General features: G+C 39.9%; 4 protein-coding genes across 7 annotated transcripts; all 4 read left to right on the forward strand.

Annotated features, from left to right (window-relative positions):
- Positions 1–936: 936 nt before the first annotated feature.
- Positions 937–2,255, forward strand: LOC116616873. The gene is made up of 3 exons (XM_048732121.1): positions 937–967; positions 1,141–1,316; positions 1,577–2,255. Exons 2-3 carry the CDS (start codon positions 1,251–1,253, stop codon positions 1,898–1,900), a joined length of 390 nt encoding a protein of 129 aa, XP_048588078.1. The 5' UTR covers positions 937–967; positions 1,141–1,250; the 3' UTR covers positions 1,901–2,255.
- Positions 2,256–2,295: 40 nt separating this feature from the next.
- Positions 2,296–4,439, forward strand: LOC116617874. Of its 3 annotated transcripts, XR_007313625.1 has the most exons (3): positions 2,362–3,397; positions 3,463–3,670; positions 4,137–4,439. XR_007313625.1 is itself a non-coding variant. In XM_048732123.1 (2 exons), the coding sequence occupies exons 1-2, from the start codon at positions 3,019–3,021 to the stop codon at positions 3,576–3,578; spliced, it is 480 nt and encodes a 159-aa protein (XP_048588080.1). In that variant the 5' UTR covers positions 2,296–3,018; the 3' UTR covers positions 3,579–4,439. The 3 variants fall into 3 exon arrangements, 2 of the variants coding, with proteins under 2 accessions (XP_048588080.1, XP_048588079.1); XM_048732123.1 differs by having other exon boundaries at positions 2,296–3,397; positions 3,478–4,439; XM_048732122.1 differs by having other exon boundaries at positions 2,306–3,397; positions 3,463–4,439.
- Positions 4,440–5,579: 1,140 nt separating this feature from the next.
- On the forward strand, positions 5,580–19,093 carry LOC5511694 (hippocalcin-like protein 1). Of its 2 annotated transcripts, XM_048732129.1 has the most exons (3): positions 5,580–5,827; positions 6,654–6,805; positions 18,093–19,093. In XM_048732129.1, the coding sequence occupies exons 2-3, from the start codon at positions 6,684–6,686 to the stop codon at positions 18,751–18,753; spliced, it is 783 nt and encodes a 260-aa protein (XP_048588086.1). In that variant the 5' UTR covers positions 5,580–5,827; positions 6,654–6,683; the 3' UTR covers positions 18,754–19,093. The 2 variants fall into 2 exon arrangements, with proteins under 2 accessions (XP_048588086.1, XP_032236930.2); XM_032381039.2 differs by lacking the exons at positions 5,580–5,827; positions 6,654–6,805 and adding an exon at positions 15,601–15,748.
- LOC5511695 (melatonin receptor type 1B-B) lies at positions 10,080–11,797 on the forward strand. Its single transcript, XM_001632026.3, has one exon. It carries the CDS (start codon positions 10,720–10,722, stop codon positions 11,653–11,655), a length of 936 nt encoding a protein of 311 aa, XP_001632076.2. The 5' UTR covers positions 10,080–10,719; the 3' UTR covers positions 11,656–11,797.
- Positions 19,094–19,410: the final 317 nt, after the last annotated feature.

A 19,410-nucleotide genomic window follows, 5' to 3' on the forward strand; every position in this document is an offset into this window, starting at 1 on the left:
TTATTGAGAGTGACACCTTACATGAATACAGATAATATACATGTGGCTCTCAGAAAATTATTAAATTATTGCAAACATACATAATGATAATATAATGATAACAAATATCCATAATGTTTTACAATAGTGTTGAACAAAACAATTTTCAGTAGGAACTGTATTTATATGTTTAACTATAAAGCCTTTAGTGAAGCACTAAACGAAGTAAGGGATTTGCTCTGTAACTCAATTGAATACTTACGAAGTTTGATGCACAATTAGCATTTTTATTTTCTTTTTTCTAACTTAAACTTCGAACCGTATAATTTCTACAGGTGATGCAAATTCTGTCTATCTTGCGCTCGCGTCCCCTTCATATTCGTCGATGCAGCGAAGCTCGCGCTAGAAACAAAAAGGTTCCTGGAAATTAATTAGTCGATAATTCTAAACAGACTCTTGTTTTTTTTTTTCAAATGTTACTGAAAATAAAAACTGCTCGGTTTCGAATTTTTGGGTGTGCTAAAATAAGTTATTTCTAAGTGAAATCCTGTAATTGAGTAATTCTGGTGAGAGCTCGAGGATGATTACGTATTGTCTGATGTCATAATCAGCATTCCCCCAAACTGATCAAAACGTTCATGAAAGCGAAACGATATACAAGTATTCATGGAGCGTACCAAGTTTTCAAAATGATAGAGTTTTTTAAGGACCACCCCGTCCTCACCGGACTAGCAGTCTGCACAGCAGGAGCCGCAGCGTTCTGCTATTGCAGAAGTAAATCGAGTGTCGAGGTACGTAGCGTCGTTTTGTGAGAAAAAGTGCGTGCGGTGGCGTGTTGCTGTCAATGTACAGCATGGTGTTTCTTAAACACTTCTATTTCCTTCGGCTTATTATTTGTTTTGTTGTAATTTTCTAGAGTGATTTTTAAGGAGAAGAGACCAAAGAAGAAGTACCCGTCGCGGTACAAGAGGCCGTCGAGGATGATTCGGTGAGTCCCGCCTTTTCGGATTGTCTGGTCGTAAATGTGGTCAGGAACGTCAGGAACATAAAAAATGAAGAAATGTTTGTCTTGTACGACGCTATTACATACTATGATGGTAGATATATTTTCATTTTGCGTCAATCTAAATCAATAATCCTTTTTCCTTTGTCTCTTTGTAGCCTTTCCCGTGGCTGTTCCGAAGCCAGCAATCGTTGTCTTTGAGTGTCCCGCTCCCACCGTCGTGCTGAGGGATATCCTGTACCTGGTGTCAGCGGTAACCTTCGCCGCTATGATATGCTTTGTTATCAACTTCGTCATGAAGATGCATATCCAGTCGAAGGTCAAATCACTCCAGGTGAGCGTTTATTAAAGTAGGAAAATTGAAGAACCACACCCCTACACCAACACGACAATAGCATTGCCATTTGTATGGTAATACTTTAATATAATATTTTTATAATATCCTATTTTCATTAAAAGCTGCTGGATTTTAGGTCGTCATTCGGATACCAGTAGTAATTGTGCTGTGTATTATTAGACCATTTGTATGGACTTGAAACGGGTTTACTTTCCTATCATATTCCCAGTGACGTTGATTGATCTTATGATTTTCAGGGAGGGCGTCTTGCAAGCATCACAGAGGTGCACCAGTTCCAAGAGAAGACTGGTGCTTGTCCATCTATTGCGTCGACAGACCGCCAAGAGAGTAATGCTCTCGTGACCACCGAGGTGAACGTCCAGCCGTCCCCGCCCGTAAAGAACAAGGAGATTGCATCCTCTACAGGACTCAAGGAGCTCCGCCCTTTTAATCTGAGTGCATCATGGTACACACAAAGCCTCGAGAGACTTGCCGCTTGTGCAGGGGCGTCAAGTCACACTCCATCCCTCACTCGCCGAGCTTCTGAATACGCTGATGAGACCCCTCAGCTTAGAGTTTGAGCAAATGAAGCCTTTGCCATCGTCAGCTAAACGACCTGTGTTGGTTACCTTTGATGGCAGATACGCGACCATTCGACGTCGCGTCAAGGTTCATCTGATGGATTACTGCGCAACAGAACCAGACCACATGTCAGCGATCCTATCTTCTGTCAGCCAGGTGTCACATGATGAGCATGAGTGGATGGTGGCAGAGATGTCTGAGCACCTTAAAGATAACACAGTCAGTGTAACCACTCTGCTCCGTCCTCTCTCAGTGTCTGTATTTTGTTGCGTGAATGAGGAAGCTCAGGACGAGGAGACAAAACAAGACCAAGCTTGCATCATGGCGATTAAAGAAATGATCTCGCCAGTGAGACGGGGGGGGGGGGGGGGGGGAGGGGGTGTTGAATTTCCTTCCAGTTTCACAAAGCCCTACCTTGGCATTCGTGTGGCATTCAGTTGCGAACAACTGGCACCGACGTCGGTGAATGTTGAACAGACATCCGGGGGGCCGCTGACGGAGCGAAGCTGGAAATTAATGATGAATCCAAGATAATAGCTGACAAGTCAGAGGTCGGGGATGTGAGTGTTCAAAGTGCTCCAACGATAACAGAGATACAGAAGGAAAAAGAAATTATATCTAAATTAGTATCTTAAAAAGAGCGAAGAGTCCTCGAGTGTAGAAGAACCACAGCTGGAGACTAGAGGTGAAGACAATCGAGTATCAGAGAATGGCAACTATGCTAACCTAGTAACTGATGCAGGTGTTTTGCTTGCACCAAATGAAGGCAATGATCGCGAACTTCCCTCTGGCCACACACCTCCGACGTCTGCTAATGATGGGGACACTAGCAAAGAAAACCAGCAGCTCCTTCATAAATGCGCCCAAGCACAGAAGAAGAAGGCGAAGCGCAAAAACCAAAGACCGAAAACATCTAAACGCAGATCACGGAAAGACATAAAAGAGTGTCCAACGAAAGAAGATGAACCAGAATTATCGTAATAGGAACGGAACCCATCCTTTATAACGTCAAGACAGAAGCGAAAGTCGGACAAGAAGTCGTACCCCCTAAGCGCTACCCCGTGACAGAGTCATCAAACGCGAGAGAGCTGATGAAATCGGCCATCAGGCTGAAGAGATGACTCCTCATAAGACAGCTTCCGAACTTGCCGCAAGTATTACCGATGCACAAGAAGGAAAGGTCAAGGGGAGTAATAAGCTCAACGTGCGGACAAAGCAGAACAAGTCGAAAAAGGCGGCAAACAAGATGGATGCAGAGGCTGAACAATTGTCTGTGCATGGAGTTAAAATCAATCTCCGAGAGAGCAGAAAACAAAAGAGCAAGGAAAGCGTGTCCGTCAAGAAGCCAGTTACTCCACAACGACAAGAAGATGCATCGAAGAAGGAGCCTCGTGTAGAGTCACGCGATGACGTACTGGTCATCAGTAAACATAAACATACTGCAACGCCATTAGCACTAAATGCAAGTGGTCAGAGTAAGAACGAAGCAGCAGAAAGTAAGTCAAGTTTTACATATCGTTAGTTAAGTTTCTTAACAAGGAGATATTTTGTTCAACTCTAGGATCAACCAAAAAAGGGAAACACCAAAACAATCATGGAGATGATTACCCCAGAAAGGGCCACGCCTGTGGAGTAATGGGTAGACCTTCCACGCCTTCCACCACCAAGAGGAGTTAATACGCCACAGCGACCCAAAAGGGAAATAGAACAGGGAGAGAATCATACCAGGCGAATGGTATGGTACAAGATGGCGCAAGATCAATTAATAGGTAAGAGGCTAAACCGGTTGATAATTATTCCCTGGGAAGTCTTCTCGTCAAGGCAAACATGCACCAAGGGGACGGAAGACTTATCATCCCAGGTGTACAGTGTTGTTCCATTGCTCTCTGCGCAATCCTCAGAGCGTCCGAAAGTCCTTTGCTCTGGACGCTGAGGACATGGACGACATCATTCTCACCGGGGATAAGAGACACAGGGAGACTCAAGAGAAAATGGGTCTCTCGAAAACCGCATATCTGCACATCGATGAGATTGATCTAGATATTAAACTACGGGGTCGGCACTTCCACTTGAAGAGAAGTGGTGTCATGTGTGGTGACATTATGAACGATGGCACAGACAAGAACCACAATCCGCTACCAGGCATTGAAAGTAGTATTGATTCCCTAAAAGAGTATGCCTTATTTTACGACATCTAAAACCTGGTTGTTGTTTGATTCGCATAATCGCGACCAGAATGGATTTAGACATCCTAACGGGAAGGCTGTTCTTCTCGAGTTCAAGACTCTAAGAAGTGTTGGCTGTTACATCAGGCGGTTCGTGAGCTCCAACGGCTTCAGCGACGAGACGAGTCCACGCCCGCTAGATGATTCGCAATTGAGCTATGAGCTGGCCGGCATTAAGGTAGCAGTGCTGAGCTGAGATCTTTTGCGCGTGACATGACATTGCATTACTGGCAATGCTTTGCATACTATTCGGACTAAGAATTTAAAAAGATTGTATATTTTGTATATAGCTAATAAAGTACGTTCAATATCACCTGTTTTTCCGGTTTACTCCGTCTGCGAAAAACGGGAGGCTCACCAGGTGACCAAAGGGTAACTTTTAGCGTCTTATTGCATCTCCCCTGTTTTTTAAACCAGTCATTTTGTTCAAGTATCAGAATTCCTCAATTAATAAAAAAAATTATTTAGGGACGACTATTAGTATGGTGAAGGGAGGGGTGACTAAGAAACAAAAAAAAAATCATAATGTTCAGGAGAAAGAAAAAATAACATACACGACCGACCCATCCCTACACCATCTACTCCCCCCCCCCCCCCCCCTCCCCCGGTCCCCTTCACTTTTCTTGGTCCGTTTGTCCTTTATTTGTTTACGATTACATGGGCTGACTGTGGTTTCTTGGAAAGTCTTGATTCCCACTGCCTCATTTTCGTCCCCAGAGTCCTTCTTATTTCTACATGCGAAGGGCTTCGTTTGGCGACGCATGCGCAGAAATATCATATTAAAAACTGTCGTTTTTCTAGCTCGCTCGGCCATTTCCAAATGAGGCATTACATACCATAATTTGGAGTCCGCTTCAATTATTTTTTTTCGCTTTTTTAACGCTCTAGAGCTTTGTAAATCGAGAATTTCCACGTAAACTTGCAAGAATTCGAGTTTACTACGATTTTGCTGGGAGCCATCTTGGGAATGGAGCCTAGTCCCTAACGTTTTAGAATATCACAGGTCTCCCGCGCGCTCGCCCCAGGCTCTTTAAGACCATTTAGAAAAAAACGACAGCCAGGGGCGTACGCAGCCTATAGGCCTGCAGTCACTCGACTGCCAAAAAATTTGGCGATCTTATTTGCAATACGAGGGGAAAAAATCAAATGTTTACTCATTCAGTTTTATTTACGTAGTTTTATATATATATGATGAGGAAAAAAACTATAATTTTCTTAATCATGGTATCTACAGATGATTTCCAAACATATTGTTATGTCGTTCAGGCGACGACTGGACTGGTCAGATCGAGGATGACAGAGGATCGTGTAATATTCTCAAAAGAGAAGGTTTTTGGAGACGAGATTGCCTCTTCCTCTGATGTTGATGGCAAGGCCGTGCAAGTCCTGCAATGAAAGCTCTATCAAGGTCTTTGAGACTTGCTCAAATTTTTTTTTTATTGAGATGTTTGTTTGTTTGTCGAATTGTTTGTTAGCATATTACCCCGCCTTTTCCCGGCACTTCTACACAAACTTCCCGAGCATCAAGGGCTTGTCGTGTTCTCTAAAATAAGATCCTTGTTTTTGGTCTTCCTGTGGTGGCACAGTTTTCAAGATGGCGGACAAAGAAGAAAATGTATTAGATTAGAGGAGAGAGGATGCCGAAAGGAAAGAAGGAAGCTTGTGGAAAGGAGGCCTGTGCCATACAGAAATGTCTACAAGGTCGGTGGCTGGGTTCAGGGTCGGTAAAAGCTACAATTCTCCTAATACCCAATGAGTGTTTTTTGTGGTTACTGTAATGTTAAACTAGTCAATAAGGACACTATGAAGATTGCAAACGAACATAAGCTGTAATGCTATTCTTTATATCAAACAGTAAACAAAAGGATTGAATAACTAAACCCACGTGAGGTTGTGTAATTAAAGATTTTGAGATATCATTCATATTCGTTTTTACACATTTTGCCATGCAGCTTGCCACACGCTGATACATGGAATTGCTTGCTACAGAAGAGAAAGAGTCTCAAACCAGAAACTGACATGACTTTTGCAAAGTAAATTTGGGATGTTATTCATTTGTCCCCAAGTCCTCATGGTGGGGAAAAGTCTTAGAGTCAAAAACTGTCAATCTCCCACCCCCTCAGGACAGATTTTTGTTCAGAAGTGCTCTAAACCCCCACACTTCCCCAGGACCATGGGGGTGGGGGTTTCAAATGACAAGTGCATAAACAAATAGAATAAAGAAATTAGATTGGACTTAATTCCAGACACAGAATCAAAAGACAGTATACCTAGACTGAAATAGAGTGTATTTGAATATAAATGTATACCTGCCTTCTTGGGAGGTACTTAGGCCAGGTACATTTTATTTTGGTGGTTTATTTTGCACAGAAGCTGAAATTTCCCCGATGATGCCCCGAAGAGGTTCCTAGGACAATTTAAACAATTTTATGAGGGGAACTTATTCAAGGCAGGACGCTTATTGGAAGCCGAACAATAATTCTAATATTTACAGTATGTGCAAATGAAAATACCCTTCTTTTTCTAGAGAATAGATACCAAGAGACCCACTGCAAGAATGTTATTCAATTCCTCAGAGACTGCTGTAAAAGATTTGATAATGACTCAACACACTGCTCTGGATTCCAGAGAGAGGGGAGATCATCTGTTGCACAGAACAAATAGTGGAGTGAAATGGTGGTAAGCTAGAAGTCAGTTGCAATTTATTTAAAGTAGACAGGGGTGATCATCCTATCTTGAGGGTATAAAATATAACAAGCTGCTATCCCTTAAGGGTTGCTCAAAGATTCTTCTGATTCTGCCACCCTTAGGGGGTCTTACACTAATGGTAGCCCAAAACCTATTTACAGAAACCAAAAGTTGAATGCATGCTCAATACTTACATTCTTCCAGCTTTTCTGATGGTAACTAAAGGACTGCGTAATAGAGGTTTCTATATTTCTTTTCTAGATTAGCATTATCAAGCTGTTACTATACATAACAACTTGTTTTATTACAATCAACTTTAGAAACAATCATATTGGCCTAAAATGAGGTCTGTCTGCAAACATATGGAGGAACTAACTAATATAAGTTGACTACTAATAAGAGGGCCACTTAATAGAGGTTCAACTGTATTTTGGGTTAAAGATTGCTTAACCAGACCCAATGTGCTACCTCTTAGGGGTAAGAATACCTGTTGACCACACCCAAAGTGCTATACCATATGGCTTAAAATTCATTTTGCCAAGGATTACCCCTGCCTGTTTTAATTGGAGTCCCTCATCCAGGAATTATCTCCTAATATAGACCCTGTTGTGATTAACATTGCTATTCAAAACATTGTTATGAGGGTGTAAGGTGAAATTTACCCTTGTGTCCTTAATCTCAGGTGACTGATTGTTCATCTTTTCTCATTATTCTAATGCAACGTGTGGGTTAAAACTAGCAAGAGTTTGAGGTGAAACTCATAATGTTCTAAGCCCAACAAGTAGAAAAGATTAACAAGCACAACTCATGTCCCTTAATAGTCCTTGTTCATCTTTTCTACTTGTGTTGGGCAAAAAGCTTATAAGATTATGCTACTTTTCAGAGTTTTAACCCACAAGTTTCAGTTATAGCATAGAGTAGCTAGCACAGGGTCCAGGGAGAGCTGGCATTTTCCAAACCACCCACCCTATTCACCCCACCAACTCCCAGCCCCCAACAACCCCTTAAGGGCTATAATTTTACAAAAAGAACATTTTACTAAAAAAAAAAAATAGTGTCTACCCCAGTAAATAAACGTTTATTAAAAGCCTTTTCTCAAGAAGCGACAACCGCGGTGACCCTAGATACTAATTCTTCAGATACTAATTAGATACTAACAGATACTAAAAACGGTCGGGGGGTACTTCATAAAGAAAATACCCATCTGTAAAATCAGCTAAAATCTATGGAAAGGCATTATAATTATGGTTTCTCAAATTATTTACAGCAACTTCTGTAATTTGTGTGGATCTTACACAAATGTCTGATTATAATATTTTGTCTGGTTTCTGGTTAAGGTGCTTCCAAATTTCTATGCAATACACAAGGGAATAACTATAAAATACATTTCTAAAACGTTTCTATACCGATTTAGCGCCAAGTTATTGCTAAGGTTTCAAACGGCAATTCAACGTTTACTTTACATAACGAATGTTGTCATGGTGTTGTCGTAATAAATGTTATCTAAGGTGAAGACCACCCAAGTGGAAATACCGCTTGGATCACGCGCTTGGACGTCACCTTGCTACATCAACTACAGTAACTGCTCTACATCGCACCTTTACGGAGAGTTAAAAATAAACCGGACTCGAATTACCGCGGTGATCCTAGAACCTAAAATTTCTTAGAACCTAAACAGAACCGAATCAGAACCTAAACAGAACCGAAACAGAATCTTATAGCAAGGGGGGGGGGGGGGGGGGGTAATTGTTAATAACACAAAAAATCAAAATTACCTACTTTCTGCATAGAATTACAGAGTAGGGCTGGAAATGCGTCAGAAACTGGTCCAAAAATTTATGCAGATCTTATAAAGAAAAAAATACCCTTCTTTCGGACGATCTGATTTTATCCTGGTCAATTTGAGTCCAGTTTATATTTAACTCGCCGTAATTGAAGCGCAGTACCCCCCTCCCCCCCTGACCGTTTTTAGGTTCTGATTCGGTTCTGAGGGATTAGGTTCTAGGATAACCGCGGTACTCAAATTGACCGGAATAAGATCGGAATCAAATCAAATCATCCGAAAGAGGGTTTTTTTTTTTAGATCTGCAAAGTTTTTGGACCAGTTTCCGATCTGTTCAAACAAACAAACAAAAAAAAAGAAAGAAATGTTCCTACCTAGCTGCTATTTATTACTACCTGGCTGCTATTTATCCAAATACAAATCCAAACTCGTTCCCCCGTATTTTTTATTCAGTTGTTTTATACTATGTGTATGTGTACGCTCGCCTTTTGAATATTTCACGCTAGTGATGACTGAAATAGAAATTTAGCCTAAATCCATCCGCTAAATAGCGGGAAAATCGCTGTGAAAAAAATATGTTGACGTATTTCCAGCAGTATCCTAATTCTATGCAGAAAATAGGTAATTTTTTTTGTTATTAACGATTACCCCCCTTGCTTTTGGTTTCTGTTTAGTTTCTGATTAGTATCTGTTTAGTATCTAAGAAATTTTAGTATCTAGGATCACCGCGGTGAAGCGACAAAGAACAATTCTGGTTAAGAGACCATGAAAATCAGTGGAAACGACAAAAAACATCCCACAAAAAGAGTTTCCTTCCATCCGCTCAAGAACAACCAACAGCGCAAACATTGGATTTATGAAATTTCGCTTTGTGTCTTTTTATTAAAGCTTTATTTTAAACAGTTCCTATGTTACTGTAAATAAGAAATAAAATTGATTTCAGATGATATCATTAAAAAAGAACACTGCAATAATATTGATAACGGCGTTCTGTTAGTTTTGGTTATTTGCGTATGTTGATACTTGGGTTAATGAATTTAACCATTCAAATATAAGAAGCGGCTTCAATAAATGCCCATCAATTATGATTTCCACTTTTTCTGCACCTGTTTTCTGCCAGTATTTCATGGCTTCAAAGCCAAAATCTCGGCACACAAACAAATGCGCCAAGAGGCTATTTTTTTATTCTAGATTAAAAAATATATACCCTTTTTATTCACAATGAATATTTTTGGAAACTCAATTTTATTATAACGCGTATCGGTTCTATCAAATGTTTTATTTAAACCTTCCTAATAATAGATTAATAATGATAAAATATAAATGTATTGCTATATAAATGTATTGCTATTGATGTTTATGGCTATTTTATAGACATATTATAGGATTTTCTGTATAAATATAGTCTCCAGCGCAGCCGTCGACTAAAATTTTGGCACAATGTTTTTTATGAAGCACTCCTCGTTTTCGTTTACACAAACCCTAGGCAGCACATGGGTTTGAATGGAAAATTTCATTATTACTTGTCGAAAGTTTAACTGCCTGGTAAGCAATCCTATTGTATTATGAGCGACAAGACTTCGGTAATTTGCGACTTTTTGATCATTATCGTGTTCAAGCTGTGCCATAATTGCATATTGGCCCATGCCAAGTTGAAATTTTTTCCTTGTGAAACTCTTTTCATTTTGCACATTGACTCTGACAAGACAGCGGCTGTTAATTGATGCGCAAGCAATTTTGTACGTCAATACTTTCAACTTTCTCCATATCCTCGAGAAAAGAGACACTATAGTAAAATAGAATTCTAAACACTGAATTCTGTGGAGAGAGGGATTTAGTGTTTGATCGAAGAGAGGAAATTTTATAGAACGCGGTTAGAAAAAGGCTTGGCTGGAGGCCTTTAAAAACCTCGGATTCAAATTTACTTTGAAGAAATTGGGCCTAAAGAAGTTAACGCAAACTATTCTGAATTCGACGCGAAAGAGATACCAACAGAAAAACCTTTGCAAAGAAAAGATACTTAACACAAGAAGTGACACAAACGTCTTTAATATTTTATAGTAAAACAAGCGTAAGTCTTGACTTATAAACCTGAACTTGGTGACCAGTTAGCCTTTTCGTCATGAACAAAACAAAGGAACTTTACTCGGGAGAAATCGAATCTAGGACGAAGGGCGAAGTTGTGTTAGAGACCCTAGCAACGAGTGTGATCTGCATCATGGGAAGCCTTGGCAATTTCGTCACACTTCTCATCATCTACAAGAACCCTCGACTCCGCACTCCAACTAACCTCCTCATCGCCTCGCTTGCCTTTTCGGATTTCTCTCTAGCGACTTTCCTGGGCATCCCGTTATACATCGCCACCGTCGCCTCGTTCAGGTTCCCGTTTCCAGCGTCCGTTTGCCAGTTCGAGGGTTTCGCTATCATTGTCATGATCGTTGCTTCTATTCAGACGGTGGCGTGGACCGCGGTGAATCGGTTCTACCGTGTTGTAAGACCTACCAACTATTCGCGCATCTTCACCATTCAGCGTACCTCAGCCATCGTGGTGTTCGTATGGACGCTATCCTTGCTTACGCCAATACCTTACTTATGCACCGGCGAGCTATTTGTATTCAACCCCGGCAAAGGAATCTGCTTCGTGAAGCCGGATTTGGACCCCATGTCTACCACAATTGTGTTTATTGTCACCGGCTTTCCAATCACTGTGACATTGTATTGCTATTTCCGAGTCTTCCTGAAGGTGCGACAGCACAACTCTCAAGTGAGTCAAAGTGCTGTGAGTGCAGATGAGATACGCGTCACCAAGCTTCTCTTCGTTATCGTGTTCGTGTTCATGTCTTGCTGGACGCCAATCGTCGCGGTGGAAGTGATTGATTATTATCATGCCCGTTGGGTCTTGCCTCGCTGGGTTTACATTGCGTACAGTTTCCTTGGGCTAATTTCCAGTGCTGTGAACCCCCTGATCTACGTTACGCTCAATAAGCAATTTAGGGGGGAGTATCTTACCGTGTTGCGACCTTGTTTTCGTAAGATGAATGTGGTTAGCGTGCTGTGAATCACGCAGTTTTGGCCTATCTGTGGAGGGACCAGAACAATGGATTCTTTTCCCTCAAAATAATGACAACGAACAATGCGACTGGATAATAAGTTGCTACATGCTATTTCAACTTGAAAGGGGGCTTAAGCTTACTTAGAGAGAGGAGGACCTCCCAGCAGGGGTGGGGAGGGTGGGGGGGGGGGGGGGGGCGCTCCCTTATAAACAGGCGGTGATCTTCGTTTTGTGAGTGAGCATAAAATGGCGGCGTGATTTTGGCTTTTTTTGCGCTTCGGACGCTTCAATTAGCATCTTAGCTTCAGCAATCCATTTTTCTATCTACATTTGTACCAGAAAAGAGATCTCATGATTTTAACGCTATATTTTGTCAGGAGTGATACTGTCAGAACACCAAGATAACCTTGGACTGCCTGTGGTGTAAGCAAATGATCACTAAAGCTTTTTTAATGGTATTGGATTAAATTGTCTCAGTTACTTGCTTCAATAAGCCGATGGTAACAGATGAAAATAGGCGCTTTAAGTTACTCGGTATTGCGCGGGAGTATAAAATGGTGACGTTGGTCGCGCTGGCTCCGCTACTACCTTACTACGTATTTATGGAGTTTGAGGTTTTCCTTGGACATGGATTGGATCTGTATGCTTTTTAAGATATATAAAGTGGAGAAAAAATTGGAGTGAAGTGGAGCATAAAGATTGTGATTGTGACCATAAAGATGATGTGAAAATTTTCAGGCTATCGTTCTTTTATCTTCATATGACGGATTTAGTAACCCTTAGGCCACTCCTCACGTCACCCCTTTGATCACCATGGTAACACCCTGGAGTCTTCCCGCATTCTAATGAACTGCCGTGCGTACTTGAAAAAGGCGTCGAAATGAAGGTCCTCTTTCTACAAAAGGAAGGCTCTCAACTCACTAACGAGGAAGTAAAAAAAAATGGGTTGTTTAGATATTTCATTCGCTTCCTGTGAAAATAATAACTCCGAGTTTCATTTGGTGGTTCTCAGACTATATGGATTTAATAGCATTTACTTGTAACCAGACTACTATTGTTAATAACGCCGGCGGTTTATTAAATCTTTTCATTCATGTACAGTTGATTTCCTTTCTTTAATTTACGCTGCTTCTCCAGAGGTGTTGAGTCTTGGTGACATTTGGCTCAGAAATCCAAAGTATAAGAATTATTTCAAGCTATGTTTATACCACTGTTGCTTGTAAAAAAATTCTTTGTGGCCGTAGGTTATTTATGTTTAAAGTAGGAGTATTAAGTAGTTTATATGCTAGTTGGCCAATAGGTTGTTATTTTTAAGCGTATTTCATTAATTCTCACTTTGCGCCGGAGCAGCTGTTACCAGAGGAATAAGGCTCTACTTCATTCGAGACCTCGACTCTCTGGCGAAAGACATCATCTTAGAGTACGATTAAAAACAAAGAGAGGGAAGTTCTAATAACTAGTGGAATAACAAACGTCGGGAAATGGAATGAAAAGGAGCCAATGTTCGATGTTGTTGATGTGATACACTTCAGCGCAAGTTAAGTTATTACTCAGGTATGCTGTTATGTTTTGCTTATGTTGTTGGTCGTATCTATGCTACTAAGTAGAGATGCATAAAATTGTCATTCTCGGATCTTTTTAAGGGACTTTTTTTCGCGCATAACCGTTCAGCGCAAAACAAACATTTTTGACAGAACTCAAATGGTTTAACGAGGTTTCGAATGCCAACCGCAAAAACGACGCGAAAAACGAGCGCTGTTTTTACTTGTATTTAAAATATAATCTTTCTTACGTAGTTAACTTTTCTGGGGTGCGGATTGACATGTCCTTAAGGGGCGTAGGATAGTTTTTTTGTTCTTTATAGCTCCTATGCTATATTGGTAATCAAAAATGGCTTGAACAAACATTGACAAATTTTGAACTGAGTTTCATTTTGAAGGAGAAGTGAGATTATACAATTCAATAGCGCTTTTCTTTAAATTTGCTATACAAGGAAAATATACTTTTTCAAAAAATTGTGAGCTCATTAACTACCATTTACGATTGAGCTCTGGTTTTGGTCTCAAGTCTTGTGGGCAATTATTTCCTAAAGATACTCTGTGGTTAATATTTCGAATTTTGTTTTTCTGCAATAAAACCCCAAGAAGCTGACAAAAATGCATTTCATCTCACTTTCAATCGTCCCCAGGTATAAAAGAAAACGGACTCCTTTTATTCAAATGTAGTCTTTAATTGTGTCAATTGTTTTATTTTGATTAAATTGCGCCTTGCTGTTCCAAACTCGAGAATCCATGTGTCATAACCCGCAGTGCTTCATGGGTATAAAAAAGATAAGCAAATAAGACTAAATAAAAAGAAATCCAGATTTTAAAAGCTAAGGCATTCCTGTTTATGTGCCGGTTAACATTTACATGGCTTTCAGAAAACTGATTCAGCCATTCCCATAAACCACTGCGGGTTTCGAAAAACAGACCTCCGAGTGCAACCTTATTTGAAAAATAGCTGGGTACAAAAAACAAAATTCACTCCAGTTTGTGTTAAATATTATGTCAAATTTCAAAAGTTTATAAATCTTAATTCTACCAACTGCGTTTAGCATCAGTTTCAAATTGCTAAAATCGCCAATACCAAATTCTTTTTCACGTTCTTTTGGCCTTGCTAAAGCATTTGAGGAATTTTTGGCGCTTACTAGCGGCATTTTTCCCTATCTTAAGAACTTCTTTTGCAAAATTACATCACCAAGCTGGTTTTAACCCCAAAAATTTTATTTATTAGTATTTTTCTTTATTTTTCATTCTCAAGTGTTGTTGATATTAACCTTGGACGGTTTGACCATTGGCGGTTTCTGTTTCTCTATTGTTGTGTTTCTGTGTTAATACAATTTTACAAATATAACTTTCCTAAAAACTTTGTTTTTACGTATATGACTTAAAGTTGGGTCTTAACTTACAGCACGATGTTAATTCTTTCGTTTTGTGATATAATTATAATGGTATAATAATAATGATATCATTTTACAAAGATCCTGATAAAGTTTTGGATGGTACACTTTTTAGTTATTTTTAAAATTGCAAATTGACACAAACCTAAAAGTGATATGAATATTTTATTATTTTACAACGTGTAATACAAATGCTTATTCAATCATCGCGAATTAAGTTAATGTAGTGTCCCCTCCTCCGCTTTCGTTTCTGTAAGAAAAATGACACCTTAAGATAAATGAAAAAGCAAAAGACCACACGCAGTTGATGTAAATATTACTGAGTAGTAAATAAATGTTGCGCGCCATCCAAACTTGCGATTTTGGTAATAGTGGTTTCACTAATGTATCCCATTGTCTTAGTTTTGTAGGTATTTAGTTAACCGCAGATACAGAAAAAGGACAAAGGTTACCCATGCGGTTGCCTGTATACCAAACTCAGTTTGCCAACAGCAGTTTCCAAGTGAACGCTCGGTTTTAGCCAAAGTAGGTTACACTTTTCAAGAAAGTATTACTTACTTACTTATCAAGTAAGTATTACTTATTTATTACTTATGTGAGGATCGTCATTGCTTTCACGAATTAAGGAAACTTTCACGAAATGAAATCGTATTTGAATTCAAGGTAATGTTTCAAGCAAAACCGAAAAGCGACTTGTTTTAATCATCGGTGAAACAGGTTGACTAGTATAAATTCCTTTTAGATAGTGTTTCATTTTTGTACTTTTTGTGCTTTATTTTTGTAATTGCTTCCTTGGTTTTGTAATAAACACTTTGATAATTATCTTGAAAGTCTCGAGAAGTCCTGAGCCTATATATGTGGTCCTTCGAGCCGGATTGGCTGTCTCACCCGCCTCGTGCTCCAGGCTTATCCGCAAGAAATCTTCTTGACGAATGTTTTTGCCTATAAATATTTGATGTGGCCAATCTACGATTAAAGCTCGCGATAAAAGCAAATCCGATTTTTATGCGTAGTGAAATATTTAGTAATTGCATTTGGAGGCTTGAGGGGCTCCACGGTTCATAAGGGAAATCGCTCCCAATTAAATCGTAAATTATTCCGGAGTGTGCTACAACAGTTCTCTCTTGATTGTTTCTTGCCTTCTTCGCGCAAATCAAGGTAAAAACCCACACTACAATAATACACTGACAAGAAGTATCAACCATGTTTACTTTGTCATTAGATTTCACTTCTTTATCAAGTTTGGACCAAATGCTTTCCGAGATTAATTCGCTAAGACTTTAGAGATTATACAAAGATCATATAAAAAGGCTTTTTTATATTTTTTTTATATCCCTTAAACCACTCTTAAAGTATTGGCACTTTAATGATAAATACTCATTATAGATTACTTTTAAATTCTTTACTTGATACTCTTGACATTTGAACAGATAACATTTAGTTTGTTGTAAAAGAAAAAAGATTTGTTTCGTAGATAGTCAGCATATAGATGCTTTTTCGTATCTCCTGCTGTGCACGCTTCTAACATCCACATTGGGCGATTAATAGGTTCAACTTTAACTCAAGGAAACGATTTATGTATATCTGATATTTTCGCCGCAGGTTACGTTCTACCGACGCTTTTCAGGGTTCTTTTGTAGAGCCAATCAAATGTATGACTGCTACCGGCATCTATATCTACAGCTTCGGGATAATGGCTCGTCGAATCCCCGCCAATCTTGTGCTAGATCCTGTATTTTGTGTTATCTGTTTTCAAATATTGCCTTTATGATTTTCTCCAAAAGCACCGACTTTCGAGAACTCTCCATTAGGGGTCCTTTTGGATTGTTTAGTTTTGCCGCAAAAGAACAAAAAGAAAGGGAAATGGAAACACAGCATGGAGGTCAAAATAGCTAGATTATTTTAACAACATTTTAGAATGGTGCCGAGTACTTATCCAAGAGAACTATATCAAGAGTCAACAAGGCTACAGCCGCGCGCGAACGTCCTTTTCCGCTATTTATAGTTACGGTATGTGTGTTGCGGTCAAGGCCTAGATCATGCAAGCGGACTGCAAAGTGTGAAATGACCACCCGTGCTCGCTGATCTCCATTCACAAGTATATGCTAGAAGTATCTGTATAACCGTGGAGGTTTCTTTCAGACGTTTGGATTTATGAATCAAACCCCTGCCAGGTTTTGTCTGGAATCAGGTTTGTTCATCAGGGTATCTCGAGTGAGGGTCTGACTTTTGGATTCAATCCGAGCTGGCTTTATTTTTTAATTCAGTATTGAAAAAAGTATTTTTCGAGGGTATCATGAATTAAATTTAGGTTAGGGTGAGCAAGATTTTCGTTGCTGTGGAAATACTTGTTAGCCTTAAGATGTAGTACTTGTATGGCTTAGTGTATGCCTCGGAAATATTTAGTTTGTTCTTCGTTTTAAGGGTGATTCGATGAGATACATAACAATGCTTACTGGTTACAAATCTAAACTTGTCTTGACTTGAATTCTCGCAACCCTAAACGGTTCAATCTGCGGCGATAAGTAAAAAAAAGAGTCTTACCTTTTTTCGTCTTTTTCAAGCGAAAGAGGTATGAACTTACTTTCAAAACCTCTGGACTCTTCTCTGAATAATTTCAAAGAGGAAAAGTAACAGATGAAATCAATTCGTCTGAGCTGGGATACCGTGACTGCGCCACCAAAAGGAGTGGGGCCGACAATGCCTTGTGACGGCTGGATATAGAGCTTACAAAATACCAAGTGTGAGAAAGCATCCATTTCCATCGGCTGATTTGGGGAAGCTATTGTGATACTTTCGAATGAATTTAGTAAATGAAATATTCAAATTTTTTATTATTATTTTGAAATTTTGTCAGGTAATTTGTCATCTGATGTTAAATGAAAACAATAACAAAGGTGTTATTGACTGGTACTCTTCAAAGCATGCCTCTAGGTGTAGCCAAAAAGCATAGCCTTGGTTTTGGCGCCATAAGCATTCATCCCGCCTTCAACCAAATAACACATATCCAGTGGGTTTTCACTATATTTCTTTACGTGTCTAATAATCGCGATCAGGACTTTTGGGTCAACTCGAAAGATTTTAAAATATCAAATAGAGGTAGTTCAAATGGAAATAGCCAAAAAACCTAAACTATTTACCAGGTTAACCTATAGCCTTTCAGGTTACCTTTCAGCACCTTTCAGGTGCCAAATAAATCTTTAACCATAATTTAATAATATGTAGTGCTAGTAGTAATAATTAATTTGTTTCTATTTCAGCACGGGAGCTCACCTAGATTTGAATAAAGTTTAAATCGTCTCCGAGCTTTGCGGTTGTTTAGTTAAGTCTGTGTGCCTTAAGTCTTCCAAACGCGGCCAGTCTTCCAAACCGCAGAAAAAAAACGGACACGAAAGAAACGTTTAAATCAACAAGACCAAAAAGCTCGGAAATAATTTAGACTGCGAAGCCGTAAATGTGATCTCCTTGTGGTACCAGCGTTATTCCTCTAATTCCCTCGCAGGTTGCTAGCACCGCGCGAATCCCATTCAACACCCCACTCCAAGACCACACCCATGGGTAACAAGAAATCCAAGTTGCGGCCGGAGGACCTACACGAACTCATGTCCTGCACGCACTTTTCAAGCCGGGAAATCCAGGACTGGTACCGCGGCTTCATGAAAAGCTGCCCGACCGGGTACGTCACGCTCCAAGAATTCCAAAACATGTACGCGGAATTCTTCGACGGAGACGCGTCGAACTTTGCGCTGCACGTCTTTAGGACATTCGACGACGATCGGAGTGGTAGGATCGACTTCAAGGAGTTCATGAGCTCACTGTCCGTCACCTCGCGCGGAAATCTCGACGAGAAGTTGGAATGGGCGTTCAGGATCTACGATATCAATAACGATGGGAGTATCTCACGTATGGAGATGATTGAGATTATCGAGGCCGTGCGCAAGATGCACGCGTGTCAAAAGTGGCCCGCGCGTGTTCAGTCCTCTGTGGAATGTACTGATCGGATCATGAGAAAGTACGATATTGACGGAGACGGATTGTTGTCTCTTGAGGAGTTCAAAGCGGGGGTTATTGAGGACCCTTTCCTTGTTATGATGTTACAGTACAAGGTCGGGCGGTCCAACAGATCATCTCAGATTGATTCGTCTTCAGATGATGACGACTGATGCAGCGATGCTCCTTACTCGTCAATGTTATTCTACTGTGGAGTTTGGGAGATTTCAATGTTTGATCATTTTATGAGATCATGTGACCTGATCATTTGATTTGATCAATAGTCACCCGACACTAATGGTTGATGTATAGATTCTCCTTACCTATCGTCCAATAGATCATCTGACTCATCAGATGATTGATATCTTAATTCTCCTTAATTATATCAGTGGTCCATTGCTGAGATAAGAGGATGTTTTTATAAGATTATTTAACTTGATTAATCTCCAGACGATGATGACTGGTGATTGATATATTAATTCTAAATATAATTATATATCATTCGTCTTCAGATACTGCTGCTTGATGAGGGTTAAGGCATACGTCGAACCGAACTTGAATCTAATTCAGTCGATCCTATTGTTTTGGAAATAAGAACATAGAAGGTACAACGTATGCCGCGAATGGGTTCGTGTGTGGTTAAAAGATTCAAGTTCGAGTCCCTGAGTCGAATCGAATCGAATCTGGCGCGGCCTGGCGGCAAACGTCTTATTATACTTGAACCGAATAAGATAAAAATATTATGTAACTGAGAAAGTAATTGATATGAAAGTGCAGCCTCTTCTTCACCAAAATGTCAAGGTCGCCCCTTGAAGAGCATGCGCTCTAAA

The sequence above is a fragment of the Nematostella vectensis genome, chromosome 9 (genome assembly GCF_932526225.1).
Source record: "Nematostella vectensis chromosome 9, jaNemVect1.1, whole genome shotgun sequence".
In the NCBI taxonomy this organism is placed as follows: Eukaryota; Metazoa; Cnidaria; class Anthozoa; order Actiniaria; family Edwardsiidae; genus Nematostella; species Nematostella vectensis.

Bases quoted from the DNA above. Each gene is read 5' to 3' on its own strand.
- LOC116616873 (XM_048732121.1), top strand. From the start codon at position 1,251: ATGATATGCTTTGTTATCAACTTCGTCATGAAGATGCATATCCAGTCG. The intron at 1,317-1,576 runs GTGAGCGTTTAT...TATGATTTTCAG, and splicing joins CGAAGGTCAAATCACTCCAG to GGAGGGCGTCTTGCAAGCAT.
- LOC116617874 (XM_048732122.1), top strand. From the start codon at position 3,019: ATGACTCCTCATAAGACAGCTTCCGAACTTGCCGCAAGTATTACCGAT. The intron at 3,398-3,462 runs GTAAGTCAAGTT...GTTCAACTCTAG, and splicing joins TAAGAACGAAGCAGCAGAAA to GATCAACCAAAAAAGGGAAA.
- LOC5511694 (XM_048732129.1), top strand. From the start codon at position 6,684: ATGTTATTCAATTCCTCAGAGACTGCTGTAAAAGATTTGATAATGACT. The intron at 6,806-18,092 runs GTAAGCTAGAAG...ATTCCCTCGCAG, and splicing joins AATAGTGGAGTGAAATGGTG to GTTGCTAGCACCGCGCGAAT.
- LOC5511695 (XM_001632026.3), top strand. From the start codon at position 10,720: ATGAACAAAACAAAGGAACTTTACTCGGGAGAAATCGAATCTAGGACG.